General features: G+C 39.3%; 1 protein-coding gene across 16 annotated transcripts in view; it reads left to right on the top strand.

Moving 5' to 3' along the window:
• The window catches only part of LOC135495171 (muscleblind-like protein 2a), a 111,403-nt gene that overhangs the window by 20,558 nt on the left and 75,947 nt on the right, over nucleotides 1–14,898 (top strand). For all 16 annotated transcript variants that reach the window (XM_064783632.1, XM_064783631.1, XM_064783633.1 and 13 more), the window contains exon 2: nucleotides 6,494–6,966. In XM_064783632.1, coding sequence (XP_064639702.1) covers nucleotides 6,754–6,966 — 213 coding nt within the window. In that variant the 5' untranslated portion in view covers nucleotides 6,494–6,753. The remainder of the gene's footprint in view (nucleotides 1–6,493; nucleotides 6,967–14,898) is intronic.

The raw sequence follows: 14,898 nt of genomic DNA, 5'->3' as shown, positions 1-14,898 counted from the left end.
ATGAGTTATCATAGATCATGAATATGCATTGATAAACCGTCATGACCTTTCTGAAGGATTATTGCTGAAGTGGACCTGTACATGTGTTTGTATTGTAATTCATGAGTTTAACTTTAAGTCTTTTCTAAGAAACTGGATTTCAAACTTGATGCCTTAATCGAGTATTCAGTGTTGTTGAGAGACTGAAGAGGAGTATAAAGAAGCATTTTAGCAGTTGTCTATACTAAAGAATATGGTTTGTAGGAATTGATTGTAGTATAATGATAAAATGAGATGTAGGTTCCCCTTATCTCATTTCGCAAATGTTCATGTCCTATCCTGCATATGATTTGAAATCCTCCTTTGGGGCATTTGGAACGCTCCTACTTGTTTCCTCCCAGTAAAATGTTATGTCGTCAAGCACTAAGGTGTCCACAGAGAGACAAGTGCCATACAGGTGGGTATACAACGATTGAAGGTTAAGTGTATAGAAATTGTCCTCCGGGGCATTCATATGCTTATATTCATTTCCTCACTATGAAATGTGAATATGCAAGAAAATATTGAAGGTCATATCAGGAACATATTGAAATTGTCCATTAGGGTCATTTGGTAGATAATCTTGTTCCTAACTCTTACTAATACTGATGAACTGTCAGTGATGGTACCAGAGACAGGTCCCAGACAAATTAGATGAATGACAATATTGAAGGTCGTTGCCAGGTTGAGGGTTTATATCCAGTATTTAATCGCATTAAGTCCAAGATTACTCTTGAATGCAAAACCAACATAATCATCTCGAGATACATTAAGTTCGTTGAAATATTTCCATTGTGTTTATCAGTGCATGGCAACCATATAGCATACCAGTGTTGCTAGGGTAAAATGGATTTATGATCCTCACTCACAATGAGTATTGCCGGTGTATAGAGAAATTTAAACTAAAATGAATGATATTGGTCTGAAATTTATGATTAAGTAGTTTGAAGAGCTTTTGAATGAAATGTAAGGCAGGCAAGTTTAGTTTAGCTGGCTGATTCACCAAGATGTTATGATAATGCAACTGGAGTTAAAAATTTGAGACGGTGGAGATGGATTTTTCCAGCACTAACGGTTGCCTTTTGGGTTGTGTGATACTCATGGCAACAGAGCCCTGCTCATACCCTAAGAGGTGGATATTGGTAAAGTGCATAAACAGTTGGACCAGACAGACATTTAAAAAAGTGGTCCAATCATTTATACACTTCCTCTACCATGAAAACTGTAGCGTGGAGGTTTTGTGATAGCTTCATTTTAAACTCTGCCACGTACATGGATGCCTGTTGTTATTGCCATATAACATCATTACACCACAAACATGAGTGAAACTCTTGACTTCTTTTCGCTAAACTTGACAACACACAACATATACTTCAGGAGACATCGTTATTTCCCATAGTTCACAATACATACTTCCCACATACATCATTTTGCTAATTTAGTCATTAAGAACTCCTCAAGTACGATTTTCACATCACTAGATAATCGCAAATGATTTACTCTTGTCATGATAATTGGGGTATAGTGGTCATTATCAGGGCCTGTCGGCACATGTCCATATGAGCACACAACATACTCTTCTAACTGATCTACTCAAGTTCGAGTACATGCACATGGACACTCGATTCCATTCAACATTCAGCCCGAAACCTTCAAAACAGTCGAGGGAGACATTGTCCCGTGTAACTTATCTATCGAGCTGAACAGCTGCCCCTATCCCAGCCTTACAATACACATTGTCCCACATCAGCACCCAACAAGACCACATGCGAACAATCTTTATTAAAATCAACATATATATATGTCCATCGTTTCATTATGGTGCAAAATGATTGATTTTTTTTCACATCATCGATATTGATGGAATTAACACAGCGATTTCTATATTGTCTGATCAGGGTTAGATGGGTCCTTGTGGCAATTTACTGGACAATGAGGATGTCTACCCAGGAAGTCCTGGAGTGACAGGACACATTGTCAAGGCTGAAAGGAGGGTGGAGTTCTATTATTGGATACGGTGCATTCCATGATGAAAATACATAGATTTTACATGATAGATGTACAGTAAATGTACATGTGGTGTTTGATTCTAGACATGAAACAGACATGAACTAAGACATTATGTTTCTGCCTAACTTAAACAATGCCTAACTGTACTTACTGGTTCACAAAGCTTAAGAGTAGTCAGAAGATTTTGTGCTGGTCTGTCTGTATATTGAAGTAAGTACAGTGGAACCCTAATAACACCACCTACAGAGTTGAATTTTTTCATAAGCTCAGACCTACAGAATCGACATGCAAAGACCAAGCCGGAAAATTATGTCATGATCATCGGACAACTTGGTGTTGCAAACCCAATGTCTATCCAAATGACATTTAATTACCATGTGCATGATATCTTCAGTTTCTTAATTATTCAGAAACGGTCTTTGACCAGTGAACCTAGAGTATTATCCTAGAATATAGAAGAGAATATACAATCATGGTGGAGTAATAAGAATTGATGAAAATAGAACTTGCAAGGGATTTCAGTGCTCCATGTATAGACTGGATTTCTATGCGTTATTCAGTTCGATAATCTCTGGATTTGAATATGATGTTTACTCAGCTGAGTTGACAAGAACCATTGGGTGTGGGATGTTTGAAGAACTACTGATCTGGTCACGACAGTGAATATGATATCTAGACCGCATGAATTCAGCTTCTGTAATCATGATTGGTCTAAGTTGCATCAAGTCGCAGGGGTAATATGGTGGGCTTGTGGTGCCCTGATAGAAGCCGGAATGATATGAATAACAGCTTGTAAATGAAAATGTTGAGGAAAAAGGAAAAAATGCTGACCCTCTGCTCAATATCTTAATCAGTTTAGTAATGTTGCTTGTTGATGATAATGTTGATTTCTTGATCATCACGGTCACTTTTAAAGACTTCTCATGGATAAACTGGAGAAATCTCAAAATATTGTGAACTTTTTTGGATTTCTGTGGTTTCCAGTGCAGGGGAGAATCAAGGTTGTAAGTCTAATGACACACCCTGTACACTTTTGTACCAAGTCTGCCCCATTGTCCCCTTACATTGCCGCGAACAATATCTTCCAAGGGTTAGGTGTTCGTCTTTGTCTCAGCATCCATAATCCATCAATTGATTGAGAACAAGTTGTCTCTTTTGTCCGTCAATCACAGCTGGTGCAGTTTATTGATGGTTTATCGGGCGGGGTTACAGCAGTCGCAGCAAGGCTATGCAAAACCTGAGATAAGAAAGGCTTGAAATCGATTGCAAGTGCTAATCGGTACACTAAACTTAGAGATGGTCATGTTACAAATGTAATTCTGCTTCAAACAGGCTTTTGAGTTTTCCTTTAAGTCACAAATGGTGCTAAGGTTATTGCTGGTTTATCGGGCGGGGTTACTGCAGTGGCAGCAAGGACATGCAGAGTAGCATGAAACAGGTGCAAGTGCAAGTCAGTACACTAGATTTAGACAGTCGCCCCTCAATACAACAGAGATCCTTACAGAACTGTGACAAAAAAAAACGACAAGGCCCACACACATTCATTCCAAAGACACCAAGATTAACCATGAGCTGTAGATTGGTGATTATTTTCATTGCCATTGTCTCTTTAAAGAAGTCAACAAATCTTCTTTTACAGAAAAAGTACCCATTGGCGTATTTGTGAATTTCTATATCCCATGATATAACTCCTTACGATCAGGCCATCGGTGTATTTGAACATTCCCAATACAACAATCACTAGCTTTTTCAAAAAAATCTCTACCTTCTACACACACCGCCTACCCATGCTATGACTCAACTTTGCAGACAAGTCCAAAGGTGCGCATCTTGATCTTTTTCTAGATGTGGTATTCTCCCCTCCTGGAGGTAAACAACATGTAGTTTGTGTTGGTGCACCTTGGGGATTGTCTCAAAGTGGAAACTATGGTTAAGTTTCTGGATGGACCCCCTGTAATGTGTACCTTGCATCTTGAGCTTCGATGATATCACACAGGGGGGAGTGGGTGGTATGTACCAATCCATGGTAAAATGAAAGTCTAGATAAGTGTGTGTGACGACTTGGCATTGTCTGGTTCCTTAGGATGCTGACTCCCCCTCAAAACACTACCAGTACTGAACATTTCCTGCTTCCACCAAATGATGACAAGCCATAAAATATTTTGAAAATAATGCCTGCCAAGGACACTGATAAGATTGTCACTCTTTAACAAGAAAACATTGGACCGATGCTGTTTAGACATGTGTGACTCCACTCCATATAAGAACAGTAGAGCCAAAAGGTTTACATGAAACAGACTTTTGACAAAAACCTGTTAGCTTTTTGTTTCAATATATTTTGAGATGATCCCTTGGAACCTTGTCTTCAACAGATGCCTTGTGTCTGTTTCTGTGATGAATTTACCACGCATGTGTGGCTGATGTTGACTTGTGTATTTGCGCAACACAATGGGTTTAACCTTGAGAGGGAGTTAGAAGTCAAACTGCAGACAGAGAATGCTGCAGGCTGTACACAATGCAGACCTAGCTCTTTTGAAGAGGAGAGCTGTAAATCCAACCATGAAAGCCCACTCTTGGAGCAACCTAAGAATGATAACAGATCTGGCTAATGTAGGGAGGCAGACCTTGACACTACTACACCCTTGGTAAACGCTTGGAGTATGAGATGGTTAATGCCATGGAAGTCAATGCTCCCATTGAGCACCTGCTATTGTTGTTATTATTATACAGTGACAGCCCGCAGTACTGTAGCCCAAGTTTGCCAACATTTAGGAGGCAAATAGGAGAACTCACTCAAATTTCTGATGCATTAACCAATACATTTTGACAGTAAAGGAATGCTGCTAAATGAAAATGAGCAACTTTTAGCGTTAGATTTCATGATTACCATAACCATGTTATACCCCTGCTGCTACCCCGTGAAAAACCCATTCCTCAATCATACCCTCAACAAAAAGGAAGACACCATAAAAACTTGAGGCCTCAGTTGTTTGACCTGATAAGTTCACCTAGGGGCAATCCAGACCAAACAAACCTTGTCTAGCCGCTCATTATCTCTTCTTATACAATATTATGGCTCTTACCCAATGTTATGTCTGGTAGTAGTAATTCCCTTATTGACCATAAAGCACATAGTTTGTTTTATGTAATCTGTTACTACTGCCCACTATATCGTGAGATTATGCATGGTTATGTCATACATTGAGGATAATATTGAATGGGGCCCAGTCTAGGGGAATTAAAACAGAGAATAGCAGAGTTTTCCTTGCTGCTGTATCCTCTTTAATAGGTAAAACCCAGAATGAGGATGTGACTTAGGCTTTAAATCTTGCCCTTTTCAGTCTCATTTGCAAAAAACATCCATTTTATGTTCAAGTTTCAATACATACTAACAAAACATCCACATAGTTGATAAACACACCAACACAGAAACTAGGAAACAGTAGGCCTATGTTGAGACAATAATAATAGGTTGCCATAGTAATGAAAACAAACTGGGCTCAATCTTTGATTATCGATAAGTCCATTGCTGTAGTTTCCAGAGGCCTTGGTACATTTCGATTTATAGAATATTGATGTTGGTGGGAGTAACATGAATCCATGAATTTTTCTAGATAACAAAAACGTCTGCCAATCATGCTGAAGTTACCTGTATTATTCACTTGTTCTGGTGAAGTCATCCTGCAAGGCCCTGGTGTTGTGCACCATCACGTCATATACCAAATGATACCATTGGTTTGTTGTCCATGGACGTGTGTTTCTCGTCTATATGGCACGACTCGCGTCATCTATGTTCTTTGAAAGTGGAATAAACACAATAAAACTCTGCTTCGATATAAAGCCAGTCCTAGAAAAATACGCTGTGGAAATGCTATGGAATAGAAAATACTTGGCCTGCAGCCCAAGCATTTCATATTGAATAATGTATGGAAAGAACTTATCTCGTGACCCAAATATCCTGGACTGTAACCTGATCACTGACAACATTTCTGTTTGTTCGCGAACAAGAGAACAAAATGGCGGGCTGTCGCTAAAAATCTTTTTTCAATGCGGAAGATGTTGGTGTACACCGAGACTTTAGAATGGTTCTTGATTGACACACTAGAGGGCAGTATCAATATTGGGGTAGCAGAATGAGTGAAGAAGAGTCTTATTGGTTTCAAATCATACAACTCAGGTTAAAATCAGGCTTCTCTGACGAATCAAACATCCCATGAAAGTTATAAGTCAATACTGTTTGGTTTTGCTAAGCCATTGAGCGAAACCCAGCAACCAGTTCATATTTTTCTAATTCAACGTCCCATAGGTAGGCCTACTTGCAGCATTTAGTGAACCATTATGAAACTATCAGAATTCCGTTGCTTGTGTTGTATTTTCCATTTTCAAGAGAAACAAACAACTTGGTAAACAATCATCCAACATGAGTCACCCTCATCTCATTAGTCTCCTTGTCTTATCTTTGCAGATATTTACCAGAGGATTGCAAGGAGAATATAATATAAACTATCAAGCACGATCCTAAAGAGAAGAAAACGGCCAAAACTGCTGCGAACCCAGGCTGTGGAGTGTACAACGATCTCAAAGATATATTTTTGTATTTGTGTAGTTTTTACAGTTTTCTAAAAACGGATACGCCGAGTGCCTATCCATGTGCAACTAAGTGATTCTATCCTATTTACATTTGTGATAACTAGCGCCCCCTGTGCAGACTTTCAAAACTAAATCATGGCCATGGTAAACCCGATGGGACCGATGATGAGCGGCGGAGGTGGAAATAACTTTAACGTGAAAGACTCGCGGTGGCTGACACTGGAAGTTTGCCGCGAGTTTCAAAGGAGTAAGTGCTCGCGGCCGGAAACGGAATGCAAATTTGCACACCCTCCACCACATGTAGAAGTACAGAATGGACGAGTGACGTGTTGTTTTGATTCTATAAAGGTATGTTACATTTCATTGTTTTCAATTGGCCCTCTTGTTGCTTTTGTTGAATTTAAATGACAATGTGTTCGATACCTCAATTTGCAATTTCAAAATGTGCTAAATTGGTTATGCAGTCTTTTCGAAAATCAGAAATGTAGAACTGAGTTAAGTTGGTACTGTCGTTTTTGCCAACATGGACATGTTTGGCAGCTTAAAAGGAGTACATCATATATATGCTTAAGTTACCTCTACTGATAAATATGACTTGCGAGAGTTGTCAGCATCTAGGTTGAAAGGTAAGAAAAAGGTATTGTATTGATTCTGAGAGAGTTTGAAATATAGAAATCATGTGTGGTAATAACAAACTATGAAGCAAATGTTCTCAAGGAAAAGCTGTATTGTGCCGCATCCTTCATTCAGCATAAACCAGCATTGACTCATGTTGCTGCTGCAGCATGATTCTGCATGAGCCTCAGGTTGCCTGTCGTGTGACTCCATCATAAAATACAATATTTCCATCAGCATCAAATGGCATTTTTCTCTTTTCCTGGTTCTGCCAGGGTTATCTTGCTCTCTTTCAGACGAGATGACAGGGTTCAGATTACCAGGACAAAGAATGCCCAAAGTCGTATGTTAATCAAATTATTGCTTATCAAGTATTCCCCAGGAGAATAAGCACCTGTCTACTTGTCTTTGTTAGATTCTTGACATTGTTGTTCATGTTGATTAGGATAGGTAGACTGTTGCCCCAGGGCAGCTGAGGGGGCGGGGGGGGGGGGGGTTGATTATGACTTGACAGTAGTAAACCCAAAGGGTTTAACATGTGTTTAAGGGAGGGGACAACCTTCTGGTGAGTCAAGACACAACACTGTTTACGCAATTTCACAAGTATAATGCCATACAAAAGTTCACCATTATCATATGAAAGGCTGTGACATGACGGGTAGCAAACAGAGAAGTGTTTGGTAGACTCTCAACAAAAGTGTTGACATCTTTCCCAAAAATGAAATACCTATTGATGACAGGCAAATGGGTCAAGATGTGTCTGGATCAGTGGTTTTTAAACCCCGAATTTTCGATAAAGAAATTACTTCAGGTTAAGTAGGCCAGAATATCACATGAAAAAGGTCAATTTTTAGTTCAATGTCGTCACTGTTGGGCCAACTACAGACATGCATGTCTTTGGTTAGTTCATTCCAGGTGAAATAAGCTGTAGATCCCATGCATTTATGTCTCATCTGTGTGCTTTAATTTACAGGCTTTGCTAGCCAACTTAGGAAGCATCCATGATGGAGACACAGTCCATATACTCGGCTGTCGTGCCCATACCCATTTATTCTCGTCATACACGCATTTCAATAATTCATATGAATGTATTCAGTCTATGAAATTGCACATTAAAGGTTGTTTCAAACTGTTAAATGCGATCTGGAACTGCATTATTGGCATATAATGTAGACATAAAAGCCACGGTCTGGTTTCCAGTACATCTCTGGCAAATGGATGTTTACAGGTGTCAAATTTATACTATCATTAGCAAGGAGAATGTTCCTCTATGTACAAGAACTAAAAGTTTGTAAGTTTAGTTTTGTGATGGCCAACAAGATGTTTCCTCTTCTCCTGTAAATGAATTTATTTTGATCTTGTTGTCTATGTCATGTATCAACGCACCAATTCGTAGCTCCATAAAAAACTGAGTATGTTGGAACGCTATTCAGATAACTGCGATGCAGATCGAGCCTCTTAAACGCACCTGTGCTCAAACTGTACTGATACGGGATAGCCGCATTCCAGCGTTGAGATAATGTTGACATTAGTATGTTGTGAAAGAGCTATCTTGGAGGCACCATTTTTACCCTCTGTGTACCAAGCTGCTACCAAATTCCAAACCAGTTGTTCAAGAAAAGCATCTCTTTAAAGCATCTATATGTGGCTGTTTTGTCACCTGAATCTGTTACTGGCACCAGGAATGAGGATCGCAAATGCATGATTAGTGTTGAATGTAATCAAAATCACAGGTCACACTAATTTCAATCGCTCATTTGCTGGGCTTTAACACCACCATCATCAAGACTTTAAAGTATGCAGGGAAAGAAGCTATACTGCTTCCCATCTCTTCACCATCCTGTGTGGAGGAGGAATGTAATGAGTCAATAAATCTTTAGATTCTTTATGCCCACCCAGTAGAAAGACACCAGCACTATTTTTTATCATAGATTGGTCTACCATACCATAAATCAGTGTGTTCTTTTGTTCATCCAACGAGTGTCCAATACTCTAATATCAACCACTGGTTGCTAAGCGATCATCGTTATTCACACATGGTCCTTGTGGTGATGATAGGATGTTGCTAGACTTCTGGTGACCCATCCCTACTCCTCTCCCTCTGAAAATTTAAAGATGCATTATGTCATAGATTGCTATCAGTCTACCGACATTGTGATATTGTTGCCTGCTACACCCGCTAGAATGAGCTTCCCTTTTGCATCGTAGGTGACCGACACCTCTATTCACCCACCACGCACCAAACACAAAGCATCCATCAAAAAATGATGAATAAGCCAGGGTTAGCAAATTCAAACAAACGAACTCGTTCATCCCGTAGAAATCTGTTGAAAATACACATCATGTTCAAATGATGAAAAAAGTTATCGTGTACACCCGTTGAATACCCCGTTGAATACCCTGTTCCAAAATAGATCCCGCATTGAATTCAAACAAAGCAATACTTGAGCTTGAGGGCAAGGTATGAAATTTTCAGACAGCCCGATGTATGAGAGGACATTAGCGTTACTCCGGGTTGTCTGTTTTGGGGCCTATTGGAGTCTCAGTTATGAAATCTCATTTGTGCACAATCACAATTGGGGTTTGTGGTCACATCTTATGAGGAATCTGGAAAAAGAGAAATGAAACACAATTTCAAAATGTTTGTCTGTCTGAAGGCTTTTTTGCATTATTATTACACCTCCAAAGTAGCTTTGTTCTTTGTGCCAAGGCAATTTGTGGTTGGTTGCGATGAAATATTGTAATGGCCCCAAGGATAAAACGACCTGATACCTGGGAATTCTACAGTAAGCCATAAAAAAATATTTTCAGCAAAGCAACAAGTATAGAGATGATTTAGTTCCTAATAGGTGAAAAACTTATATATTTGCCTCTGAACATATCACATAAATCTGTGGCAAGCAATTTGTCCTCCCAGAATAGATGAGTAATGTTATACCTTTTAGGCTTTTAACCAATCTTTAAAAAAACAGGCCAATAACAATAAAGCAAAGAAGATATTTCAGCTTTGTTTTGTCTGGAGCGTATGTCATCATAAGTTTGCCTCGACAACCTGTACATCTTACATATAAAACTTATACGTACAGAAAATGCAGCTTATTCAGGATGGAATCTGCCCCTAAGGAAGATATGCATTGTGAACTATGGTGTCCATTGGATCCGAAGGAGCATTGGGTTTCATTTCTGGTATTCCTGGACCTATTTTGCTTTGTCTAAGTAGGTACAATAAGCAATTCTAGAAAGATTTATTTGGCTCCTTCTAGGGATGATACTTGTGTTATGTTTGTAGTTCTGTCTTGCCATAGCATAGGAAGAGACAGATGACCATTGATTGATGGTCAAACCCCAGTCACTTATAACCTTAAGATAAGACAATGCTTTCAAGACCTAATCCACCAACGCCAAAGCATCAAAACCTTAACAAGATCATTTGAAACTGCCCTGCAAACTGCCCTGCAAAGCTGATATTGCTGTTAAAGCAATGATGCTTGGAAAGGCCTGTGGCCACTCTTCCATCAATCATGAACTAAAGATAAGAAAATGCTGGCCAGACCCAATCAGCCAACGCAAACCCAATGCAGCTTGGATCAGAAATGCATCGAAACTTATGGATGCTGATTTTGCTTGGCGCCTTCATGAACATGGTAGCAATGATGAATGACTGTTGTAATCACTCATTACCTGATGATAAGGAAATGTCCTCGGTGTGGTTTCATTAGGGCGGATCAATACAAAAGCTGAGAGAACAGGCCACATCTCCTTGCCCTCCCGGCTCATTTACCCCCACCCCACCCATCGCCTTCATCATTTCTGATCTGTGTACACCTTCAGGAGTAAATCTTGAGAAATTTTTTTCGTGGAATTTAAATCTTAAATTGAATTTCAGTGCTTGTGCATAGCATGTACCTACACCCTTTAAATGATCTAATTGAAAAGTCATAGTCTAACATCACAATTCTGATTTTTACGTAAAGTCTAATTGAATTAAGCATTTTACCTAATGGATTGATTGATCACGTCTGGCCTAATTAGTTCATCAGAGAAGTAAACATTGACTGACTGCGATGGGTTTCTTTGTTCTTGCTCCCCAAAGCTCGGGTGCCGACATCAACATATTTGATCGGATTTTATCCAACATAATCTTTGATGATGATGGATCGAATTTGTTTTGCAATTCAGCAGTTTATGAGAAACGTTCAATAAGAAGAATTAAGCTGCTGGAAAAGGTATCATGCATCTTTGGTAATACTGTGGACCAGGTAATATTTGCAACCTTTTTACTCTCGTGACCTGGGAGGCTGATATAAACATCAAACTCGTGAAAGTCAAAAAATTATTTTCACTGTTTTTTTTTCTGCTCAAAATGAACCAACATCATCAGTCCCAAAACTTCTTTGACTTTGAAATTTTTTCAGAATTTTGATTTTTTTCTGCTAACCATTTCCCTAACCTGGAAAAAATTTCCAAGTCCAAAAATTTTTTCCACTATTGTTTTTGTTTTCTGCTCGAAATGAACCAACATCATCAGTCCAAAAACTTTTTTGAATTTGGAAATGGTCGTGTTTCCGGGGTTCCACTGTACTCAAAGTGAATTATCTTGAGTGACCACCACAATAAAATAGATTCCTTAAGAAACTCTATCAAATGAAATAGTTAATCAACTCTGCATCAAACAATTAATCAGTCTTGTGCAATTAGCAAGAGCAGGTAGAATCCAAACATACTCAAAGCAGCCAGAGGCCAAGGTGATATTTTATACATTCTAATTAGAATCGTAAATTTGCTTTTGTTCCGTTTGGCGAACAAGAAGGCAGGTTTTTAAGACGAGTGATTAATGAGAGCGTTTAAAAATGACTGTCGTGGGATTGTGTATTATTGATCATTTTGTGTGTTTGGTATTCGTGTTGGGATCTTTTGTTTGCTGCTGGGGCAAAGAAATGGCTTGGTGATTTGTCTTAATAAAGGTTCAGATGACTTTTCATGACTCTTCATTCACGAGAGCTGGTTTAATGCCGAGACGAGACATCATATGTAATTTTTGCTTAGATTCAGCAGGGCATGGTTTAGGACACGATGTTCCCACTGCAGCTTTTTCTATAGGAACAACTTTGGGGAGCATTTGGTGCTTACCGTCCCCAGGGTGGCCATGATGATTAAAAATGCCCAAGAATGTCACATCTACAATCACCTAAATGAGAAGGATGTATATTTACGCATAATTTGATCAGAACACAAGAGAATACACTATCTCTGATGTATCTACAACATATTGAAAACAGAGGAAGAATTCTTCCATACAATGTATCTGTCTAATCAATTCCCTACTTTCAAAATGATCTTTACTAATCAAAGGACCGATTCTGTTCACCTAATAATGCTTCATAGATAAGTCTATCGCATCCATTTGGAAACCGGATCGCGCTATCATAATCAGAACCATGCAATATCACCGAAAACACACAAATGATAACACAACAAGGCCTGGTATTTTCTTTTCTATATTTTCAGAGGCTCTCGTTACTGATTAGACATTCTTACAAACAAGTAGCGCCACATTCTGTTCTAATCCAAATTTTGTCCCAGTCGTATCGAGTAACTGAAGATAGGCGAGCATACCTTGCCTTTGAGGCGATATTTTGACATTTGGCTTGTACCTGTTAGCTTGTTTTTGTCGACAGGTCAATTAGTGCGAAATAAGAACCTCAGAAATGTCCAAGTTATTGTTGTTCGTGGGTTTTGGCCGAGTAGTGTATCATCTTTGTCGGTACTCCCTGCCAAATCCATATGACATTGTCGTACATTTCATTTCTCGGCAACTAAAGTGGAAAGGGTTAAATGATATGCGTCTAGACCCTTTGAAAGTAACAGTCAGAAAAATCTTTGAAGCAAACCTTCTTATGTTTGACTTTCATATCATCTTTATGGTTGAGCCTCTGATGTTCATTTTTCAAGCAGTGCCCAGTGGCCTTTCAACCAAAGAATATAGTTCTTCTTTGAAAGGACAGACACCAATGGTTTATCCTCTGAAGAGTTTCATCTTTCAAATGTGTTGTGTTGATATACTGTGAAACATGAAATGTTGGCAAAGCTAGAAGTAGAAGTGGGCAACTTTGTTCATTCCAAATTGGCCATAAACTAAATATTATGTTCGCTGATGAAATTGCCCTTGAAACTTTTGCACTCTTTTCAAGTTCGTGTTTGACAGTGCATTTGCAAAAAATACAAAAATAAAATGCCAACAAAAGTGTCATGTTTGAGAGTAGCTATTGGTGCCTTGATGGGCGTAGAAAAACCAGTAGAACCTTGTCCTTGACTTGATGCAACATGCAATGGATGAGACTTAAAAAAGTATATCTTTGAGTTTGTAGACGGCAATGTGGTTCATCTATTGGATTAAGTTCTTTAACACATGCAGACTTTACATGTAGGTGTACACGTCAAAATGACACAGAAATCCCCAGGGTCGCCATTGTGGCCCCCATTTGGAGATTGAGTTTACTCTAGTCTCGCCCATCAATCTTGGTGGTCAGCATAATTACCTTGCCTGGTAAGCCTTGATAACTGTACATATTTAACCTGTCCCCTCCTCTCACTAATCACTGTTGACATCTCATTAACCAACGAATATTAACATTTGGAGAAAAGTTCAGATGATTTTTTGATTGCTAAGTGTTCAGGGGCAGACCATGGATGGAGCACCTTTGGGCAACACACAGAACTTCTGACTATTGTCTAGACGATTTTGTAATGTGGGTGGGCAGATTGGTACGAACTAAATTACGTTGATGGCATGCGATTTGGAGTCCTGGTTGTTTGTGCACTGCAGGAAGAGTGTATGCTGCACATGCCAATAATACTGCTGCGTCTGGGGCTAATCCGGTGTCAAGTTGACAAGATATTCCGTGGGTATTGACATGTGCTGTCACCATCAAAGAGGCTTTAATGCATTTGGTGGTAACTTTCTGTAATGAGCTTGTTCTTGCTATTGTGACAAAATTCATCCTTTAAGCTGAGTCCATGTCATCAACTATCATGTTGATTTAGACTAATTACATGGCCTCGTCAGTCTTAATTAGCATGGCTGTTTGACCTATCCAGCTCTACATCTGATGACTGATGACAGCAAGGACTAGTAACGGCTACCAGAAATTGAGGAGGATTTGACCTACTTCTGGCTGGTTTGCTCAGACCCATCGGTCTACTTCCGTTAGGTCTTTATATGGGATACAGCACAGGCGGACCAGGAGTCTTGTATTTTGGAGGAGGAGCTCCTGGTGTAGCAGCCTCTACAGAGGGACTCGTATTGAGAACGGAAACCAAATGGTGAACACTGAACATTGGTTTTTGACTGGACTGGGAACCACAGGGATGTCAACTATTGACTGCATGCAATGACAAGGGCTTTTCCGAAGCCACTATGAGGCCGTTTGAATTGTTTCCAAAAAAAGTTTGCTGAAGAGATTTGCAGAGTTGCTGGACTTAACAACACACACGCCTTGATATTGAAAACATATGCACTGAAATATTATTCTCCTTACCCTTCAGGAGTTGGTATTGAGGTACAAGGACAATTGCTTTCATATTTTACATTCGCGCATTGTATGGAATCAGCTTGATCAACTTAACACATCAAGGGTTAGCATTCACAAATTGATGAACACATGT

Source organism: Lineus longissimus, chromosome 10, assembly GCF_910592395.1.
Source record: "Lineus longissimus chromosome 10, tnLinLong1.2, whole genome shotgun sequence".
In the NCBI taxonomy this organism is placed as follows: Eukaryota; Metazoa; Nemertea; class Pilidiophora; order Heteronemertea; family Lineidae; genus Lineus; species Lineus longissimus.
Note: the sequence above shows the minus strand (reverse complement) of the source record. Positions and strands in the feature narration are given on the sequence as shown.